The following is a 23,187-nucleotide window of genomic DNA, read 5'->3' on the forward strand; positions in this document are numbered from 1 at the left end:
ATGATGTGGGGAATTAGTAATAGGGGTTAAAGAGATGGCAGATGAATTGGACAGATACTTTGTGTCGGTCTTCACTGGAGAGAATACAAGTAGCATTCCACAAATAGTTGTGAATTGGGAGTTAGAGGTGAGGGAGGAGCTCAATAAAATTACAATTACCGGGGAAGTAGTACTAAGTAGTACTATATTAGAGATCACGAGGAAGATGACAAAGATAAAACAGCAAATAGAAGATAAGTAAATTGTTGGATTTGGAAGTTGACATGTCCCTGAGTCCTGATGATTTTACCTCAGCATCTTAAGAAGTAGCCAGTGAAATAGCTGTTGTGAATTTCCAGCACACACAGTATTTTGCTTTTATTTGAGAGAGTTGATATGTTGGTTTGAATTTACTAAAACTCATTAAATTTGGGGAAGGTTCCTTTAGATGGTAAGACAGCTAATTTAACTCCTTTATTTAAAAAGGGAGTGAGACCAAATGGCAGAAAACTGCAGGCCAGTTAACTTGATATATGTCATAAGGAAAATGTTAGAAGCCATTATTAAATATTAAAATCGGGCAATTGGATATGTTCAAGGTAATCAGGCAGAGCCAACATGGCTTTATTAAAGGAAACCATGTTTAACTAATTTATTGGAGTTTGTTGAAGATGTAACCTTTCTCTTTGGATTGGGAATCAATGGAAGTATTGTACATAGATTTCCATAAAGCATTTCATAAGATGCCACATCACAGTGCAGAAAATAAAAGTTTTTAGTATTGAGAGGTAACTTATTGACATGGATAGAAGATCTGTTGACTGACAGAAGCCAAAAGTAGGAATAAATGGATCTTTTTCAGACTGGCAGAATGTTACAATAATGGATATTCTGATTCTGATGAGTGGTGTGCCACAGGGGTCAGTGCTGGAGCCTCAACTCTTTAGAATTAATACAACTGATTTGGATGAAGTCATCAAAGATATTATAGCTAAATTTGCTCATGACACAAAGATAGGAAGGAAAGTGAGTTGTACAGAGGACACAAGGAGTCTGCAAAGATCTATGGATAGGTTAAGTGAGTGGGCAAAGACCAGGCAAATGGAGTACAATGTGGGAAAATGTGAAATAGTCCATTTTCAGAGCTCTGAGATGTAGAGAGATCTGGGTGTCCCAGTGCATACATTGCACAGAAGGTTAGTATACAGGGAAAGTAAGTAATCAGGAAAGTTAATTAAATGTTTTATTGCAAGGAGAATTTTGATGCAGAAGTAAGGAGGTTATATTTATTATACAATGCATTGGTGTGACCATATCTGGAGTACTGTGTATAGGACTCATCACCTTCCTTACAGAAGGATGTTATTGCATTGGAAACAGTTCAGAGAAGGTTTACTAAATGAATACTTGTAATGAATGGATTGTTACATGAAGAAAGATGAGACAGATTAGGCCTATATCCTCTGGAATTTAGAAGAGTCAGTGATGACTTAATTGAAACATGCAAGACTGACAGGAATTGACCGGGTGAAAGGATGTTTTCTCTTGTGGTAGATTCTAGAAGTAGGAGTCATAATTTAAAAATAAGGAGTTGCTCATTTAAAATAGAGACAAGGAAAGGAAGTTTTCTCTGAGGGCAAAGTGTCTTTTGAATTCTGTTCTTGAAAAGGCAGTGGAGGCAGTATCTTCAAATTATTTTAAAGCAGTGGTACACAGATTCTTGATTGCCAAGGGGATTATCAGGGGTATTCAGAAATGTGGAATTGAGGTTAAAATCACATCAGCTATGATTTTATTGAATGATAGAGCAGGCGCAAAGGGCAGGGTAGCCTACTCTTGTTCCTTATTTGTATGAAGTATGTAGAGCAGTTCGCTTGTTTTAACCAGCAGCTTGCAAATATTAAGAACTGTACTTATAGACATGCCATCTTTCCAACATGCCTCACAATTACAGGATTTGCAGTCTAAAAGCTGGCCCCTGAAGTCCAGGCACAGATTCCTGTTTTTATTTATTGTGTATTTATTCAAGTTAAAGTATTATTTCAGGTGAACTGACTCATTAAATCACTATTTACCAAGATTGGAGACTTTATGAAAATTAGAAACCCACTTCTTAAAATGTCTTTACATCTCTGCTTTGCAAGTCATAATTTAGAACACTTATTCAATAAATTGTTTATAAATTCCTGATGTCAAAGGCTCGGTCTGTTACAACTTCAGCAATTTGACCAAGAGGTCTTTAAACTTGTCAGAAAAATCCTTCCAGATACATTAACCCTGTGGTGTTAGGCTAACTACAGTTGTCCCAGTGGACACTTCCACTCTTTAATTATTTGGTTTAGATTGGTATCAGTCATAGCTCAGGATTAGCACTTTCACCTTTTGAGTCAAATCTTCATGGGTATAAGAAACAGTTCAGGCATTACTGCTCTTTTCTTTATTCATTTGTGGGGTGTGGGCATGGCTGGCTGGCCAGCATTTATTGCTTGTTCCCGATTGCCCTTGAGAAGGTGGTAGTGAGCTGCCATCTTGAACCACTGCAGTCCACCTGCTGTGGGTTGACCTTGGAATTCTTAGGGAGGGAATTCCAAGGTATTGACCCAGTGACAATGAAGGTATAGCAATACATTTCCAAGTCAGAATGGTGAGTGGCTTGGAGAGGAACTTGAAGGTGGTTGTGTTCCCATGTTCTGCTGCCATAATCCAGACACTTCAGTGCAGTTACAGAGAGTATTGCATTATGGAATGAAGCATTAAAACAAGGCCCCTCTGCTTCTTCAGTTGGATGCAAAACATCCCATACAGAAGAACTGGAACATTTCCCTGCTGTCCTGACCAATATTTATTTCTAAAATAGACAATCCTGTTGTCCAAGGATGTGCAAGGTGAGTGGATTGGCTCTGCTAAATTGCCCTTAGTATCTAGGGATGTGCAGGCTCGGTGCATTAGCCATGGGAAATGTAAGATTATAGGGATAGGGTAAAGAGGTGAATCTGGATGGGTTTCTCTTTGGAGGGATGGTATGGACTCAATGGGCCGAACGGCTTACTTCCACACAGTAGGGAACCTATAATTATATGTTGTGATCTAATTGCTGTTGTGGGAAGTGATTGCCTGCAAATGACATCTTGTTTGCAACATTACAAGAGTGTCCATACTTCAAAAGTACTTCTATGGCTGTAAAGTGTTTTGAGGACATTGAAGTTCTGAAAGGCACTATAAAAATGTAAATTTGTTCTCTTTAGAGATTCAGTTTCTCTTTTATACTCTATTGATGTGAGCAACCTTTTGACTGATCAATGCAAAATGACTTATTGTTTCAGTTTGCTTGAAATGGCACAAAGATGTAAATTACTGGAGAAACTCAGCAGATCCCAAAATACTAACTCTGTTTTCTCCCTGCGGATGCTGTCAGACTTGCTCCAGCAATTTCTTGTTTGTGTGTTTCAGAACTCCAGCTTCTGCAGTCCTTTGGTTTATTTTAGTGTTTGCAATGGCACCCTGATATTGACTTGTTAATCGCCAGAACAATGACCAAGTGACTAATTGGAAAAGGGCTGAAGCTGAGGGACAAAACAAATAACATTTAACATTTAAACTACTAAATTTAGAGCTGCTATTTACAATGGCAAACAGCCCATTTGATCTTTTTGTTGATTTTAACATGACAAAATTCTGCTGCCTGTAGCACAGTTTAAATTAAATCACAACAAAAGTGCTTATCTTCATTGGAATTGAGGCTATTTTAACAATTACAGGAAACATTGCCACAAGCTCTCACAGATCGATCTTGGGGAGACCTTCCCTGCTTTTTGAAATAGCGTTATGGGATCATTTACAGCCACCTGAGAGCTAGTAATCTGCATACTGTTACTCTCTGTATGTTTTTGGTAATTACTGCTTTTCCGCACGAAGGCAACAAGCAGTTGATCTGAACAGTGAATACCTGATTAAAAATCACACAATACCAGTTTATAGTCCAACAGGTTTATTTGGAAGCACTAGCTTTCAGAGTGTTGCTCCTTCATCAGATGGTTGTGTCTGAAGGAGCGACGCTCCAAACGCTAGTACTTTCAAATAAACCTGTTGGACTGTAAACCTGTTGGTGTTGTGTGATTTTTTAACTTTGTACATCCTAGTCAACACCAGCTCCAGTGAATATATTTATTTTGTTGCACCGCACCTGAATAAGTGTCAGATTCATGCTCTGGAAATGAGCTAGAGTAAACATGCAATCAATATCCATCCAATGTGTTTTAAACAAAAAAAGCCAGAAATAATTTGCATTCATTTCACTTCCCATGCCATATGATGTTCCAAGGTGCTAAGTGCCAGAATATTCCTGCTTTCTCTCGCCTTCTGTCTTGGGTAGAAAATGTTGTTTCGACCAATGCTGAGCAAGTCCCCTCACTGTCCCTCCAGTCCACTTTTATTTGTGGCTTTTTATTAATCTGGGAATGGAACCAATTTCGGCTCCAAAAGAGGATTTACCCAAAGATAAAGAGGTCACAAAGATAAAGGCTGAGGTGTTAAATGGATAACTTGTATTAGTCTTTACAATGGAAGGATATGCTGTCCAGGTTGCGGTGAAAAATGTAATTCAGATACATGAAGTGTTTAAAGTTGGAGAGGAAGTGGTATTGGAGAGGAAGTTATCCATACTTAAAATTGTTAAGGCATCGGGGTAGATGAGAGACCTCCAAAGATACAGGGGAAGTGAGAATGAAAATTGCAGAATACTTGCAATAATTTTCCAGCCTTCCTTAGACTCAGGTGGTACCAAAAGGATGCAAACTTAAGCCCAACAACTAGAGTCAGTTTAAGTTTGGTGGTGGAGAAGCTTCTCGAAATGATAGTTGGGACAAATACAGGTTAATTAGGAAAAGCTGGCACAAATGTTTTAAGATTAAATTATGTTCAACTAACTTGCTGGAGTTTTTTGATTTAGGTAAGATAGTTGATTGGGTTAATCCTGATGGACTTCAGGAGCAGCACTGTGAAATTCTGTGCTTTGCCCATGGACTCCATGCAATGGTGATTAGACAAGCGGGAGATGAGGGAAGTGTTTGGTGTTTCAGAAGATATATTGGTGATTTATGTTTTCGGTAAAGCTGTTTACCAAATAGCTGGCTTCATCTGAGAGGTTCTCTGGTGAAACAACGTGTCTCTGTGGGATGGAAACTAATATTAGATTTATATTGTAGTCTGAGGTGCTGTGTGCATTGTTTACATTGTGGGTAGGTTGCATGGAAGTGAGCAACAGAAAAACAACTCTGTAACTCTTGCGTAGGGGCTTTGGGCCTAAAGTTATGAGTCAGCACTCCATTTCTGGTTGCAAGTTCTCTGTGCATAGCTTGGGTATTGAGAAGAGAGATAAGGCTAAAATGTTTGTAGATTTATTTGAGAATTGGACCAGTAAATGATTTCCAAATGAGTACTGTGGGACTACAGCAGTTGAAGGAGGAGGCTGAGCACAATTACCTTCACCTTCTTGAATTCACAATGTATTCAAAACTAATGCGTTCTCAAAAATTGCTAACCTTCAATTAATATTCCAAAAGCAAATTTGACTAAAAAAAATCCTATTTCAAAAAAAAACTTTAGTATTTGGCAAGCATTGCTATTCTTATTTTTATTGTTTCTGGAAGTGATTTCAGTCTTATTAAAACCATATTGTGGTTTATTTCATGGTACATCATATATCCTGAAGGTATATCCAGGTATTTTTTTCATAGGATTGCAACTTTTAATTGAGTCACAAACTAAGGGTTCATTCATCTTGATTGGAAAAAATAATGATATATGCATTTTGTGCCATCTTGGAAAAAAAATAACACAATAGAAAAGGTCAAGTTGAAAAGTGTCTGCCTGATACTTTTGCTATAAGAAGCATATCTTTGGAGCTACTAATCCAAGATGCTCATAAAATGCTTTAAATTGATGTGCACTAATGTCATTGACTCAACTGAGTTACTAATTAACAATTCTGAAACTTGCTCATGTTTTGAAATTTTATTTTATTACATCAGTTACATAATATCTAACATAGATTGGTACAGTTCATGTTATTTGTTCATTGATTCTGTTGTGTACAATGTGAAATGTGGAGTGCTATGTTTTCTCCTTCTGCATCCAAGTGGAAAATTGTTCATTATGCTTTTTGTGACTGACATCTTTCAGTATGTGAAGAAGCAAACAACAAAGTTCTTTGAGCTTTTGTTTGCCTCACGCTGCCTTTTGCAGGTAAAGCACTTGCAGCCCAAACCATTGTATAAAGGCCAGCGTCTATTCCCTTTGACATGAACAACATGTTGTATTCCATGGTTTTGTACTTTTTCTGTACTAACCAAGCTAGAAATTCAGAGCTGGAAAAGTAGTTTTCCACTTTGGGATGTTGAACATAATCAGATCAGGTGCAACACAAAGGAGATGCTGTTTTGTAACAGTGTGCCAAAAAAACAGCTTGACACTTCCATTCTGTTCATGCATCGCTTTGGACTGTCCAAGTGAGATCAGGCAACTTGTGTGTATTCGGTGAAAGCAGCAGATCTAAAGCTTCAAATGAAGTGGCAATGCTGTGTGCGAGTGAAGTTTTTAGATTAGATTACTTACAGTGTGGAAACAGGCCCTTCGGCCCAACAAGTCCACACCGCCCCGCCGAAGCGCAACCCACCCATACCCCTACATTTACCCCTTACCTAACACTACGGGCAATTTAGCAGACCTCAATTCACCTGACCTGCACATCTTTGGACTGTGGGAGGAAACCGGAGCACCCGGAGGAAACCCACGCAGACACGGGGAGAATGTGCAAACTCCACACAGTCAGTCGCCTGAGGCGGGAATTGAACCCGGGTCTCTGGCGCTGTGAGGCAGCAGTGCTAACCACTGTGCCACCGTGCCGCCCACTAATTGCTGCTTTGCCTCTAAGCAGTGTTGATGTTAAAAGAAATGATTTGTGAAATATAGCATTTTTCTAATCTATTGAATTTCAGTGCAATTCCTGGCCAAGTAAGTACTTTCAAAGAGTGGGCAATTTTGTAATGAAGGGAATAAGAAAGACAAACCGCAAGGCTAACATCCCATGGTCATGATGGCTGTAGCCAAGAGTTCTTTAAAAAAAATGATGGCGGTTAGACACAGAGGTTTGAATCTTTCTAAATCTACCAGATTCTGGAATGGTTCTCGTGGATTGGAAGGCCACAATTCAAGAAAGCATAGAAACTGAGAGTATATGCCAGTGAAATGACATCAGTTATCAGAAGACAGCTTCAATCCATTATAAAGGAAATAATGACATGGCACCTAGAAAATCATATTATTAGGTAAAGTCAGAATGATATTTTGAATTACAAATTGTTTAACAAATTTTCTGAGAATATTTGAGGATTTAACAAGCAGGGTAATTAAGTGGGGAGATACATGGAACTGGCCTTTGAGAGGGGCAAGGTTTCTAAGATATTCCTGAAACTACTTAGCCACATTTGGACTGTTGATAGCCAGGTAAGTCAGAGACACAATAGGTGGTAAGATTTTGGGGTTCAGGCAATTTTGGGAGTATAGTGTTTGGGGAAGGGAAATCCTTACTCAAATTGATCTCTGGCACCACCTAAAGTTATTTTCTTGATTGTTCTTGTTCAACTTATTTTACTATAATTTGCTTTAGTGCACATGGCTTACAGAGGTGATAATTGGTGTGGGTTCTCCTGGCAGGCATCATCAACAGTAACTTATACAGTGCTTCTAACAAAGCAAAACATTTCTAGGTGCTTTGCATGAGATGAAAGCAGACCTCAAGCCAAAAATTGAGATATGAGGGTGGATGTTTAAAGTTTAGTAAAAGTGATGTGTTTTAAAGAAGCATCTTAAAAGAAGTGAGAGTGATTTAGGAAAAAAACTGCATAGTTTATAGTCTAGTTGGTTGAAATCATGGCTGCCAGTTGTAGGATGAAGGAAATAGCGGATGTGTTTAGGAATCCAGAGGCTGCTTCAGGGACAGGATAATTAAGTGGGGAGATTCAGAGACAGTTGAGCAAAGTTGTGAGAAAATGTTCTAAACTTGATGCTTTGGAGTCTGAAACTCCAAGGCAAACATCGTAGAGTTGAGTGAGTAGGACTTGATGCAGGGTGGGATATTGCTCCAATGTTTAAGATGAACAGAATTTATGGAGATTGAAGAGGCTATAGAATAACATTGGAATATGCAAGTTTTTAAAAAAATTCACTCGTGAGCATCTTTGGGCTAGGCCAGCATTTATTTCCGATCCCTCATTCTCCAGAGGGCAGTTAAGAGTCAACCACATTGCTGTGGCTCTGGAGTCACATGTAGGCCAGACCAGATAAAAATGACAGATTTCTTTCCCGAAAGGACCTTAGTGAACTAGAAGGGTTTTTCTGACGATCGGCATTGGCTTCATGGTCATCATAAGACCTTAATTCGAGATAGAATTTGAATTCAAATTCTACCATCTGCCATAGCAGGATTTGAACCCTTGTCCCCAGAATGTAAGATGAATTTTGGATTAATAATCTAGTGATAATGCCACTAGGCAATCGCCACCCCAAGTCTGAAGATAACAAAGGTATGGATGTGAGTTTTGCCAGCGAGAGGGCTGAGATAGAGACAGAATTGGAATTATGCAGAATCTTTATGGAGAACATTGGAGGTTGTAGCAAAAGGTGTGTCAGTCCTCATAGTGGTGAACAACCATCTTTATTAGTCATTTACATTCTAAATCTTGGATAGAGGATTCTGAGAACCCTACAAATTTAGTCTAGATTAGACTAGATTCCCTACAGTGTGGAAACAGGCCCTTCGGCTCAACAAGTCCACACCGACCCTCCGAAGAGCAACCCACCCAGACCCATTCCCCTACATTTACCCCTTACCTAACACTACAGGCAATTTAGCATGGCCAATTCACCTGACCTGCACATCTTTGGACTGTGGGAGGAAACCGGAGCACCCGGAGGAAACCCACGCAGTCTGGTTGCAAGTGTGTCCCTCACGTAAACAGGCCAAGTATAAATACTATAACAAAGGCCAAAGACACTGGCTTTTAACCTGCGGATTTATTGGAGGAAATTGCAGCTCATCCGAGACTGGCAGTTTAACAGCCTGGGCAGTGAAGCGGCTAAGGTGGATTGGATGTCATCAGTGGACTTCTGGCTGGAACTTTTACTGACCTGATTCAAAAGAAGTGGTTTGGTCAGAAAGCTGTAGGGAACCCACAATTTCTGGATTCACCAACATTTTGTGGAGTTTTAACGCTGCAATGTGGTCACAGATCAATTTCTACCTCGGAAGCCAGATGAGGCCTGCCTGCATATAACTCCATGTTGGTCATAACGCCAATAAGAACAGGGCAACGTTGATCCAAGCATGGGATAAGGAAGTTGGGATCACTTATAGGCTGCCGATCGCAATGTGAGGGTCTGGACTTGGGGAGAATCATCGAATTTCTTGATCTCACTATGTGACCGAAGCTTCTTTTGCCTGATAACATCATAGGGTATCTCCATGGTCTTAACCTTTTCCTAACGAAAACTCTCAAACTGAACACAATATTGTTATTAATGTAATCATGAGTTTTATAGATTTGGTATTACCACTTTGCTTTACTGTACCACCACTTACAAAAGCTAGGATCACATTTCTTATTTATATTACTGTATAAATTCATCCTTCCGGTTTTAAGTATTTACGGATCTGAACTGTTAAAATTTCTGTTTTGTATCTTTGAAGTTTTATCACCAAATCATTGGCTCCTGTCCCTAATTCAGCGTTAAGTCTCTCTGACCTCAGCCCCACCTCATCATCTGTCTGTATCCTCCAGAAAACAGTGTGTGTACATTTATACATACATTTCCACTCTCTGGGACACTTGAAAGTGCCTCACACTCATTGAGTCATAGAGCCATACAGACCATTGGGTTCAATTAATCCATGTTGACCATAGTCCCAAACTAAACTAGTCCCAGCTGCCTGTTCCTGGTCTATAATCCCTCCAAACCTTTCCTGTTCATGTACTTATCCAAATGTCTTCTAAACGTTGTAATTGCACCCACCATTTTCTCTGGAAATTCTTGCGGGACATGAACGACTCTGTGTGTGACATAAAATTTGCCTCTCATATCTTTTTAAAATTTTTCTCCTCTCACCTTAGAAATATGCCCTCTGGTCTTGAAATTCTCACCTTAGGGAAAAGATACGTACCATTCACCTTGTCTATACTCGTCATGCTTCCATAAACCTCAATAAGGTCACCTATTAACCTCCAATGCTGCAGTGAAAAAGGTCCCAGCCTATCCTGCCTCTATTTATAACACAAACCCTCCACTCCCAGCAACGTGATGGTAAATCTTTTCTGAATCCTCTCCAGCTTAATATACTTCCTATAGCTGGGCGACCAGAACTGGATGCAGTATTCCAGAAGAGGCCTCACCAATGTCCTTTACAACCTCAACATGACTTGCTAACTCCTACACTGAAAGGACTGAGCATTGAAGATTATTTCAGATTTTGGTTTATAATATTGAGGTCTTGGCTTTCAGTCTATCAAGGTGACTTGCTTTAGTTTTTAAGGGTTAGAAACTCATTTTTTAATCTGTCGATCAAAATAGCATTCCTAAGAATTCACGTGACTTAAGCAAAATGAGCTAATTGCTGAAGTGTTTACTTAGTTGAGCTTTAAAAAACAGCAGGAGCCAGAGGTAGATTCAGTTCAGAAGAGGAAACCCGTACCAGCAGATGTGCTGTTTAGCAAATTCAAAATAAGCAAAGTAAAATAAAATTCAGTGTATGGTGTGTCTGTGAGTCTTGGTGAAGAATGTGGAGAATCACAACTTGCAGCATGTTCATCAGACGATGAAACGAAACACTTGAGATCTTGGCAGTTGTTTAAGAAATTAAAGAATGGACTGATACTTTACTGGGGTTAATTGGTGTCATAGATATTGCTGCAAAAAATAGTTGAATCTTTTTTTTCCACTGTATATGTAAGATCTTTCCAAATTAACCTGTGTTTTATTTCTTTGTGCAATTGTTTTATGTTCCTTGATTAAAAATACATTGGTAGCCTCCTGTGAATGTGATCAGAGAGTGACCATCGCAGTAACCAAATTGGAAAAATAAAACTTTGGTAGTTTGTCAAACTAGACTTCATGCTAGGATATGACTTTTCCAGTGTTACCTTTAGTTGGAGTCATAACAGTTGTCCATATTGATGTTAAGATGGTATATATCTACAGAAAGTTGCAATTTTCACAACATTAAGAGTAGGCATTGTTGTAGAGTAAATATAGAGAATCACCAGGAGACGCAGAGAGTTCCTCAAGAAGTAGGTCTTTTATTTGCAAACAAAAAACTGTGACACTGAGAAAGCAGATTCTCGAATGCCCACGAACCTTAGGGTCTGTGGATTATATATTTTTATCATGTTTCTGTTATCTTATCAGCATGTCCAACTATATTAATCAAAGTACCTCACTCTAGCTACACAATAAACCAGTGATGTTAGTTCCCATTATCTCTTTAGTTGTACATTCTACTTAATGTTATTCTCATGTCACGGTTAGATATTTATTGCTAACTCTGCTCCAGTGATCTTCCATTCCAGACTAACCTGTCATGATAGATATTTAGCTATTCCATCTGTTACAATAGTCTCCTGTCTCAAGCTGACTCTACTAACTATTAATTAGATATTTTAATGCCATGTCCCAAATATTTATGGTCCCAATCCTGTCATAATAACACTTAACAGGGAAACTTGCTTTATTGCTTGTGCTATCTCATCTCGCCATAGTGACCTTTCAGCCTGAACCTTACTCTGCTAAGTGGTGTAAGAACATTCTACAATTCTTATCCCATCCTGCCTTCTATAGACCACAGATTGCCAGAGGCCTTCATGCTTTAACCCTTGCCGTGCTTTCATATTCTTAATTTTCCGTAGCATCTCCAAATTATGCTTTGCTCCAAACAGAGTAATATGCTTAAACCACCACATGGTTTCTGTTATGTTGCAATTTTGCTATCCATGCTATTGTATTCCATTAACAACATGAGCTTTATTTTTATTAATATGTCTGATTGAAGTCCATCTTTCCTTCTTCTCGCTTTTCCTTTGGATTACCACTGCATCTCTCCCCAGTATGAAAATGAATTATTCTGCAGCTGGTTTGACTTTATTCGGAAAATGTTGTGTGCTATCATGATGCCTCCAGAAGCAAGGATGACATGAAAATGGTAGATTTCTGATTGGCTTTCTGTCTTATCGACATTGTGGAGGGGAGCAAAAGATGTGCATCACTTGAATTTCTTAATATAGCTTATATCATATCATAATGGCATTTATGTAGAGAAACCTCTATTTATGTAGAGAAATAAAATGCCCTGAATGGTTTTAGATTAGATTCCCTACAGTATGGAAACAGGCAATTTGGCCCAACAAGTCCACACTGACCCTCTGAAGAGTAACCCACCCAAACCCTTTCCCCCACCCTATATTTCCTCCGACTACTGCACCTAACACTATGGGCAATTTAGCATGACCAATCCACCAGACTTGCACATCTTTGGATTGTGGGAGGAAACCGGAGCACCAAGAGGAAACACACGCAGACATGGGGAGAATGTGCAAACTCCACACAGTTAGTCATGCAAGGCGGGAATCGAGCCCGTGTCCCTGGCGCTGTGAGGCAGCAGTGCTAACCACTGTGCCACCGTGCCGCCCGAAATGGTCAACATCACTAGACTACATTTGAAATTTGCTTCATTATTTTGCAGTCACTTTTTTTCTTAAAACCAGGAAACTGCTACACCGTCTATTTATATCCTTTAAATGGATACTGGCAATTTATTTTAGTTTTGCAATCTAATGTGACTTTAAATGTTTGTTACGCATAAATTTTCAATCTTAATATGTGCAATATTTTGGATTGGGCTTTCATGTCTTGTAAAAGTTAATAATTGGTGTAGGTTGAACAAAAAATGAGTCTGCAGGATCAAGATTTTTGGCAAGTTTGTGTGGGCCACTGTTACAAAGTTGGAAAGAAGTTCAAATTTATGACAGCGGTTGGGGAAAAAATAAATGTTATTCTTGCCCTTTATTTTCATTGGTTTATGTGGGTTTTGAAAGGCTACTGAAGACCTACCTTTGTTGACAGTTCATGAACATTGGGGGCAGCCTGCTGAGAAGGTTGAAATATTCTGCCAGTTAAAAATTAAATGGTTTGATGGCTTCAAATGTCTTTATTACATGCTGTATTGTATGTTAGATGTGTTTTACTGCAGCTTTGAAGGCAAATCGACCATGACATTGATCAGTACGAATTAGTGTTAAGTATCATTCCTATTGGGAAAAGTGATGCTACACCTTCAAAACTGAGGAAGAGTGTTTTGAAACTCTGCTGTCCTAATCTTTAGTGAGTTAGATAGCCACAGTTTTTCCAATTTGAAACAAAGATCGGTCTGTAGCTTTCACCTTAGAAGGAAAAGAATTTCTGCTACTGGATTGTTTTAATTGACACAGTTTTTGGAGTGGTTAGAAAAAAATTGGAAAGAAAATGTAGTTTTTTTTCATATGGCTCCCTGGACTGGACCTGTTTTTGTAATGGCTTGCTTTGACAGCTGAGACAATTATCAATGACTGACTGAGTTTCAAAAGGCATGGAGTCACAACACAGCTGGGGCTCATGCTTATAGTTCCAGTTTCAAGAGGTTATTAAAGAATATTTTTCTAAATAGGTTAATGTTCTAACAACTGAAAGACCACTTGTGAGGATTTATCTTTTTTAATTGAGTCAGGATTTTTAAAAATATTTGAATGATTGATTGTTTTTTCACTGACAACTCTTTTAGGTTCTTAGAGGTATAATTTGTTAAGTGTCCAAATCAAAGGATCTCCATTGTTATCCTCTAAGTGACCGCACAGAATATGTAAAGGCATGATGGGCAATGGGGTTATGAGGTCACATGAACACGAGGGAGTGTAGAGGGCCATGATAATATCAGGGGAATGTCTCATCAGGGAAATTTCCGTTGGTTTATGGTGTGCAGTATTGCCAGTAATAAGTTTAACTTTGATAATGTATATCATTTCCCTTTCTCAAAGTCTGTACATTGTTTCTTATCTTTTGTAACTCATTTTACTTACAGTAAGAAGGCCTATTCTCATGCTTATCTTTGATGACAGATTTGTAACTTTGCTGTTATTAGATGTTAATAAAGGGGCACATGAAGTTGCAAGTTGTTGAATATAGAGACGTTTATTTACTGACTTTTCAATCTGCGTTCTTCGTTGTCAACTGAAGTGTAATAGTCTTGACAAATTCAAACTTTTCTTAATCAATTCAAAATTAAAGTTTGTGAAGCAATGTCAGTTGTAACAGTTAGTGATTCATGCAGTTAGTCTTTTTATCTTTTTTCTCTTCCTCACTCAAAAACTATTACATTTTAAGGATGGTGAGAGATTTAGCATTTTCTCTGTGATGTAATGTGTAAACTGCAGCAAGCTATAGACTAGATTCAAAATTAAAACTGTCATTTAATACGTTCAGATGATACTCACACTTTTTTTTCCCTCAAATGATAAATTGTGAATTAAAATCTTCATGTTATCACTTTCATTAGCTTAGTCAACCACTAGAGGGACATCATTGTACTTTTCTTGTTTTACAGGACCAATTTGAAGATGCCTACGAAAACATCCCAGTGTAAGTACATTGTTAGGGTGCTTTTAGGTTTTGTTAAGATTTTGCATACTTTCACTTCTGTTTATATGCACGGTTATTTAAAAGCTACATCAGCACATTCAGGTTATCTTCTATGTTAAATTCATATCATTAACCACTGTTGCAATGTAGAAAATGCAGGAGCAAATATCTGGCAGCTATTCCTGCAAAAAGAAATCACACTGGGGAGATGAAGCGGATTGTTGCTATTGAAGGATAGATGTTGTCCTAGGAACTATAGAACGCTTCCCTGCATTCTTTTTGTACGCCATGTCTCATCAGGAGGACAGTACTGCATTCCGCCCGTTGCATTTGCTTGTGAAGATGAGAGATTAGCTTCACCAAAAACTGAACTTTTAGACGTTAAAAGCCAAATAGCTGACTGATAATCCCATACTGCAGTGATAGGTTTCTAATATTAGTGGTTTGGATCACTGGAATGTTCAGCCCGTGAACTTGTTTTAGATATCAAGTGTTTGGTTTAGAGTTACATTTGTACATCTCCTCCCATACTACAGTGAGGAAATGAGAAAAAACTTGCAGTTCTGTAGCAACATTAGCATAATAACGTGTTCCAAGGCACTTCACGGTGGTATTTATAAATCAATATATGACAATGAGCCAATAGGGAAATATGGGAACACATAACTGAAGACATTCAAAGAGGTAGGTGTTGAGGAATGTCTTGAAGGAGGAAAGTGAGATAAAATAGGAAAGCTTTAAGGAGGAAATCCTCACTATATTTTCCCATTTATTGTTGCATTTTGACTTAACATATATTAGTTAAAATATATATGTTTATATGTACAATGGAAGCTATATATAGAGCCAAAACCATTTTTACATATGGTTGTTGTTTACTGTGCACTGCCAGTAGCTTAAGGGGTGCAATCTAGTCTGGATGCCTTCATAGACCATACAGGTAAACTGCAGGTTGGATTGGACAGGGAGCCTTTCCTGGCTTCGCAGAGTAGTTCAAATTTGTTTTTAATAATAATTACTTGTAGTTAACAGCCACACTTGCTGCTGAAAAATCCTAAGTGGCACAATCCCATAATGTCCTGACATCCATCAAGAACAAACTTTGTATAGATCTTCAACAGGAGAACCAGGCTCTCTATTTAGACTTTAGGGTTATTAGTCACTTATGCAGTGTACAAACTTGTTGGACTTTGTGACAATTTTATGCTTGAAGAGATGGGCATAACACATCAAGTGCCGAAATGTTGGGTTCCTAACCAAAAACTTACAATCCAGCTGCACTTGCCTCTAATGGGTGATTTAATTTGGAGGGTGGATGTTGGCAAGATTGAGCTTAACCCAAAGATTAGTAAAAATGACTGTTCAGTTCCTGCTGTGTCTAGAGATGAGGTTGTTTCAGGTGGCTGGAGTGAACTGCCTGGGAAATAGTGGAAGTGTTTTGCTCTATTTCTGCCAACTGTTCTGGCCCAGTTAGGGGTGAACTGATTCCTTTCCATATCCCACTCCTCAGCTGGGCACAACAAAGTTTAAAGAAAGGTAGTATTTGCCATATATGTTTGCTGTTGGCGATCACTTCCAAGTGAGTATAATTGTCCACTGAGGAAATTCCATGTCACTGGTCAACGTTTCTGTGGGTCCTTGTCTGGCTAATGAGCCTGAGTCTAGAGCCAAAACTCCGACCACACATTTAGCAGGTGTTTCTGGGAGGTGGAGTTGATTCTTGGCCTTGAGATCAAAGATATTCCTTTCTCTGCTTCCTTTTCTGTACTTTGCTTCCACCACCACAGCTGGTAACGCATTCCATGCATTCACAACTCTCTGTGTAAAGAATTGTGTCCCTTCACACAGGAGCTTCCTTCAAGTTGTTTTTTGCTGAACAAGGCCCTCCCACATATTGACAAATGTGTTGCATTTCATGAGGGAAGCCTTCAGGGAGTCTTTTAAATTCTTCATGGAGTCATAAAGTTACACAGCACGGAAATAGATTGATGAAACATTTCTGATGAAGGGCATATGCCTGAAATGTCGACTCTCCTGCTCCACAGATACTGCCTGACCTGCTGTGCTTTTCTAGTGCCACACCTTTTGACTCAAAGTACATGGCCAGCCCAGTGGAGTTGCTTTTGGATGGTCGTGGCCTCAATGCTACTGCTATTGGTTGCTTAAAGGATGCTGACATTAGTACACCTGTCCTCCTAACTGATTTGGAGAATCCATCTCAAACACCATTGATGGTACTATTCCAGGGCCGTGAGGTGGGAATCATACATAGCCCAAGTTTCAGAACCATACAGAAGAGTTGGAAAGATAAACAGAGTTGGTATCTCTGGTTTGATACCCGTGCCACATGCTAGTGAAGCGAGGAACAGGGAGAGAGCAGAGCTGAACACGTGGCTGCAGGGATGGTGCAGGAGGGTGGATTTTGGGTTCTTGGATAATTGGAGCTCATTCTGGGGAAGATGGGACCTCTACAAACAGGATGGCCTTCAGCTGAACCAGAGGGGTACCAATATCCTGGCGTGGAAATTTGCTAATGTTCTTTGAGGGGAGGGGGGGATGCGGTTTAAACTAATGCAGCAGGGGAATGGGAACCTAAATTGTAGTTATAGTTTACAGGAGGCTGAGGGTATTGAGGTCAGGGATAGGTTTACAAGGTTGCAAGAGGGCACAGGCAATCAGGACGTTGGTTTGAAATGTGTGTACTTCAGTGCCAGGAGCATTTGGAATAAGGTGGGATTACTTGCAGAATGGGTTGGTACCTGGGATTTCGATGTTGTGGCCATTTCAGAGATAAGGCTAGAGGAGGGACAGGAATGGTTGTTGCAGATTCCGTGATTTAGATGTTTCAGCAAGAACAGAGAAGATGGTAGAAGAGGTAGGGGGGGTGGCATTGTTAATCAAAGGTAGTATTACAGCAGCTGAGATAACGTTTGAGGACTCATCCACTGAGGTACTTTGGGCTGAGGTTAGAAACAGGAAAGGAGAGGTCACCCTGTTGAGAGTTTTCTATTGGCCTCCAGATTTTTCCAGGGATGTAGAGTAAAGGGTAACAAAGATGATTCTCGATAGGAGCAAGAGTAATAGGATAGTTGTTATGGGGGTCTTTAACTGCCCCAACATTGACTGGGATTATTATAGTTCAAGTAGTTTAGGTGGGTCAGTTTTTGTTCGATGTGTGCAGGAGGGTATTCTGACACAGTACGTAGACAGGCCAACAGGGGCAGTGCCATATTGGATTTGGTACAGGGAATGAACCCGGCCAGGTGTTGGAGGTAGGTGAGCACTTATCGATAGTGACCATAATTTGGTTATGTTTACAATTGCAATGGGCAGGGATAGGTATGGACTGTAGGGAAAGCTGGGGGAGAGGCAATTATGATGCGATTAGGCAAGATTTAGGATGCATAGGATGGGGAAGGAAACTACAGGGGATGGACACACTTGAAATGTGGACCTTATTCAAGGAACAGCTACTGTGGGTACTTGATAAGTATATATCTATCAGACAGGGAGGTAGTTGTCAAGAGAGAGAGTCATGGTTTACTAAAGAAGTTGAAGCTCTTATCAAGAGGAAGAGGAAAGCTTATGTGAGGATGAGGCGTGAAGGCTCAGTTTGTGTGCTTGAGACTTATAAGTTAGCCAGAAAAGATCTAAGTTGCTGGCAGATAGGATCAAGGAGAACCATAATGCCTTCTATAGGTATATCAGGAATAAAAGAATGACTAGACTAAGATTAGGGTCAATCAAAGATAGTAGTGGAAAGTTGTGTGTGGAATCTGAGGACACAGGGGAAGCGCTTAATGACTACTTTTCATCATTATTCACATTAGAAAAGGGCAATGTTAGTGAGAATACAGAGATACAAGTTCCAAGATTAGATGGGATTGAGATTGACAAAGAGGAGGGTTTAGCAATTTTGGAAGATCTGAAAATCGATAAGACCCCAGGGCCGGATGGGATTTATTCTTGGGTTCTCTGAGAAGCTAGGGAGGGGATTGCAGAGCATTTAGCTTTGATCTTTATGACATCATTGTCAATAGGAGTAGTGCCAGAAGACTAGAGGATAGCAAATGTTGTTCCCTTGTTTAAGAATGGGAGTCGGGACAACCCTAGTAATTGTAGGCCAGTGAGCCTTACTTTGCTTGTGGATAAGGTGGAAAAGGTTATAAGAGATAGGATTTATTATCATCTGAAAAGGAATAATTTAATAGGGATAGTCAGCACAGTTTGGTGAAGGGTAGCTCGTGCCTCACTAACATTATTGAGTTCTTCGAGAAGGTGACAAAACAGGTGGATGGGAGGTAAGGTGGTTGATGTGGTGTATATGGACTTCGGTAAGGTTCCACATGGTAGGCTATTGCACAAAAGAAGGGGTTATGTGAATGAAGGTGATTTAGCGGTTTGGATTGGAAATTAGCTAGCTGAAAGAAGACAGAGGGCGGTGGTTGATGGGAAATGTTCAACCTGGAGCTCAGTTACCAGTGGTGTGCTGCAAGGATCGGTTTTGGGGCAACACTCTTCCCCACCAATACTCTTCCCCCCACATTCTTCCCCTCCCCACACTCTTTCTCCCCCACACTTCTCCCCCCACGCTCTTCCCCCAACAGTTTTTCTCCCCCACCCTCTTTCTCCCCCGCACTTCCTCCCCACACACTTTCCCCCACACTCTTTCCCAACCACATTCTTTTTCCCCCACACTCTTTCCTCCCACAATCTTCCCCCTCACACTTGCCCCCACACTCTTTTCCCCCACACTCTTTTCCTCCCACACTCTTTTCCTCCCACACTCTTTCCCCCCGCACTCTTTCCCCCCCCGCACTCTTTCCCCCCTGCACACTTTCCCTCCCGCACTCTTTTCCCCCTACTCTCTTCCCCCTACACTCTTTTCCCCCAGCACTCTTTTCCCCCAACACTCTTGCCCCTCCAGCACTCTTCTCCCCCCCCACACTCTTCTCCCCCGCACTCTTCTCCCCCCACGTTCTTCTCCCCCCGCACTCTGCTCCCCCCCGCACTCTTCTCCCCCCCACACTCTTCTCCCCCGCACTCTTCTCCCCCTGCACTCATCCCCCCCAGCATTCTTCTCCCCCCTCACTCTTCTCCCCCCTCACTCTTCTCCCCCCTCACTCTTCTCCCTCACACACTCTTCTCCTCTCGCACTCTCTCCCCCGCACTCTTCTCCCCCTGCACTCTTCTCCCCCACACAGTTTTCTCCACACCCGCAGTCTTCTTCCACCCACACTCTCCCCCCCGTGCACTCTCCCCCCCCGTGCACTCTTCCCCCGCACTCTTCTTCCCCCCCACACACTTCTCCCCCCACACTCTTCCCCCCCCACTCTCTTCCCCCCCCACACTCTTTCCCCCCAGCACTCTTCTCCCCCGCACACTCTTCTCCCCCGCACTCTTCCCCCACACACTCTTCTCCCCTCGCATTCTCTCCCCCGCACGCTTCTCCCCTCACATTCTCTCCCCCGCACGCTTCTCCCCCCGGCACTCTTCTCCCCCGCACACTCTTCTCCCCCGCACTCTTCCCCCACACACTCTTCTCCCCTCGCATTCTCTCCCCCGCACGCTTCTCCCCTCACATTCTCCCCCCGGCACTCTTCTCCCCCCGGCACTCTTCTCCCCCCGCACGCTTCTCCCCCCGGCACTCTTCTCCCCCCGCACTCTTCTCCCCCCGCACTCTTCTCCCCCCGCACTCTTCTCCCCCCGCACTCTTCTCCCCCCGCACTCTTCTCCCCTCGCACTTTCCCCCCTACACTCTCTTCCCCCCTACACTCTCTTCCCCCCTACACTCTTTTCCCCCCCGCACTCTTCTCCCCCCCCGGCACTCTTCTCCCCCCGCACTCTTCTCCCCTCGCACTTTCCCCCCTACTCTCTTCCCCCCTACACTCTCTTCCCCCCAGCACTCTTTTCCCCCAGCACTCTTTTCCCCCAGCACTCTTGACCCCCCAGCACTCTTCTCCCCCCACACTCTTCTCCCCCGCACTCTTCTCCCCCGCACTCTTCTCCCCTGCACTCTTCCCCCACACACTCTTCTCCCCTCGCATTCTCTCCCCCGCACGCTTCTCCACCCGTACTCTTCTCCCCCACACTCTTCTATCCCCACACTCTTCCCCCCCCACACTCTACTCCCTCCCGCACTCTTCTCCCCCCGCACTCTTCTTCCCCCCGCACTCTTCCCCCGCCACACTCTTCTCCCTCACACACTCTTCTCCCCATCGCACTCTTCTCCCCCGCACACTCTTCTCTCCCCGCACTCTTCCACCACACACTCTTCTCCCCTCACATTCTCTCCCCCGCACGGTTCTCCACCCGTACTCCTCCCCCACACTCTTCCCCCCCACACTCTACTCCCTCCCTCACTCTTCTCCCCCTGCACTCTTCTCCCCCCAGCACTCTCCTCCCCCCCCAATCTCCTCCCCCCCAATCTCCTCCCCCCCACTTTCTTCCCCCCCACTTTCTTCCCCCCCCGCTCTCCTCCCCCCCGCTCTCCTCCCCCCGCACTCTTCTCTCCCCGCACTCTTCTCTCCCCGCACTCTTCTCTCCCCGCACTCTTTTCCCCCCACACAGTCTTCTCCCCCACACAGTCTTCTCCCCCACACAGTCTTCTCCCCCACACAGTCTTCTCCCCCCTGCAGTCTTCTTCTCCCCACACACTCTTCCCCCTGCAGTCTTCTCCCCGCAGACTCTTCTCCCCTCGCACTCTTCTCCCCCTACACTCTTCTCCGTCACACTCTTCTCTCCCTGCACTCTTGCCCCCGCACTCTTCTCCCCTCGCACTCTTCTCCCCTCGCACTCTTCTCCCCTCGCACTCTTCTCCCCTCGCACTCTTCTCCCCTCGCACTCTTCTCCCCTCGACTCTTCTCCCCTCGACTCTTCTCCCCCTGCACTCTTCTCCCCCACACACTCTTCTCCCCCCGCACTCTTCTCCCCCATACTCTTCTCCCCCATACACTTTTCCCCCACACTCCTTTCCCCTACACTCTTTTCCCTCCCACACTTTTTCCCTCCCACACTCTTTCCCCCCGTAGTCTTCTCCCTCCGCACTCTTCTCCCCCCCCACACTCTTCTCCCCCACACTCTGCTCCCCCCAACACTCTGCTCCCCCCTCACACTCTTCTCCCCCCCACACTCTTCTCCCCCCCACACTCTTCTCCCCCCCGACACTCTTCTCCCCCCCACACTCTTCTCCCCCCCGCACTCTTCTACCCCCCACACTCTTCTTCCCCACACTCTCCTCGCCCCTCACACTCTTCTCCCCCGCACTCTTCTTCCCCACGCACTCTTTCCCCGCCACACTCTTCACCCCTGCACTCTTTGCCCCCCCGCACTCTTCTCCCCCACACTCTTCTATATCCACACTCTTCTCCCCCCCACACTCTTCTCTCCCCGCACTCTTCTCCCCCTGCACTCTTCTCCCCTCGCACTTTCCCCCCCGCACTCTTCCCCCAAAGTATTCGTCCACCCCCACACTCTTCTCCCCCCGCACTCTTCTCCCCCCGCACTCTTCTCCCCCCCACAGTCTTCTTCTCCCCCCGCAGTCTTCTCTCCCTGTAGTCTTCTCCCCCCACACTCTTTCTCCCCCACACACGTCTCCCCCACACTCTTTCCCCCCCCACACTCTCCTCCCCCGCACTATTCTCCACCACACTCTCCTCCCCCCCGCACTCTTCTCTCCCCGCACTCTTCTCTCCCCGCACTCTTCTCTCCCCGCACTCTTCTCCCCCACACAGTCTTCTCCCGCCCACACTCTTCTCCCGCCCACACTCTTCTCCCGCCCACACAGTCTTCTCCCGCCCACACTCTTCTCCCGCCCACACTCTTCTCCCGCCCACACTCTTCTCCCGCCCACACTCTTCTCCCCCCCGCACTCTTCTCCCCCCCACACTCTTCTCCCCCCCACACTCTCCCCCCCCACACTCTTCTCCCCGCCACACTCTCCCCCAGCACTCTTCTCCCCTAGCACTCTTCTCCCCTCGCACTCTCCCCCCCGCACTCTTCTCCCCCCCGCACTCTTCTTCCCCCCGCACTCTTCTCCCCCCCGCACTCTTCTCCCCCCCGCACTCTTCTCCCCCCCGCACTCTTCTCCCCCCCGCACTCTTCTCCCCCCTGCATTCTTCTCCCCCCCCACACTCTCCTCCCCCCCACACTCTTCTCCCCCCCACACTCTCCCCTAGCACTCTTCTCCCCTAGCACTCTTCTCCCCTCGCACTCTCCCCCCCGCACTCTTCTCCCCCCCGCACTCTTCTCCCCCCCGCACTCTTCTCCCCCCCGCACTCTTCTCCCCCCCGCACTCTTCTCCCCCCCGCACTCTTCTCCCCCCCGCACTCTTCTCCCCCCCGCACTCTTCTCCCCCCCACACTCTTCTCCCCCCCCACACTCTCCCCTCCCACACTCTTCTCCCCCCCACACTCTTCTCCCCCCCACACTCTTCTCCCCCCCACACTCTTCTCCCCCCCACACTCTCCCCTAGCACTCTTCTCCCCTAGCACT

General features: G+C 43.5%; 1 protein-coding gene across 2 annotated transcripts in view; it reads left to right on the forward strand.

Moving 5' to 3' along the window:
* ttc39b (tetratricopeptide repeat domain 39B) overlaps positions 1-23,187 on the forward strand; it is a 120,142-nt gene that overhangs the window by 22,100 nt on the left and 74,855 nt on the right. For both annotated transcript variants that reach the window (XM_072589134.1, XM_072589136.1), the window contains exon 2: positions 14,660-14,694. In XM_072589134.1, the coding sequence (XP_072445235.1) occupies positions 14,660-14,694 (35 nt within the window). The remainder of the gene's footprint in view (positions 1-14,659; positions 14,695-23,187) is intronic.

Source organism: Chiloscyllium punctatum, chromosome 2 (assembly GCF_047496795.1).
Source record: "Chiloscyllium punctatum isolate Juve2018m chromosome 2, sChiPun1.3, whole genome shotgun sequence".
Taxonomy (NCBI): domain Eukaryota; kingdom Metazoa; phylum Chordata; class Chondrichthyes; order Orectolobiformes; family Hemiscylliidae; genus Chiloscyllium; species Chiloscyllium punctatum.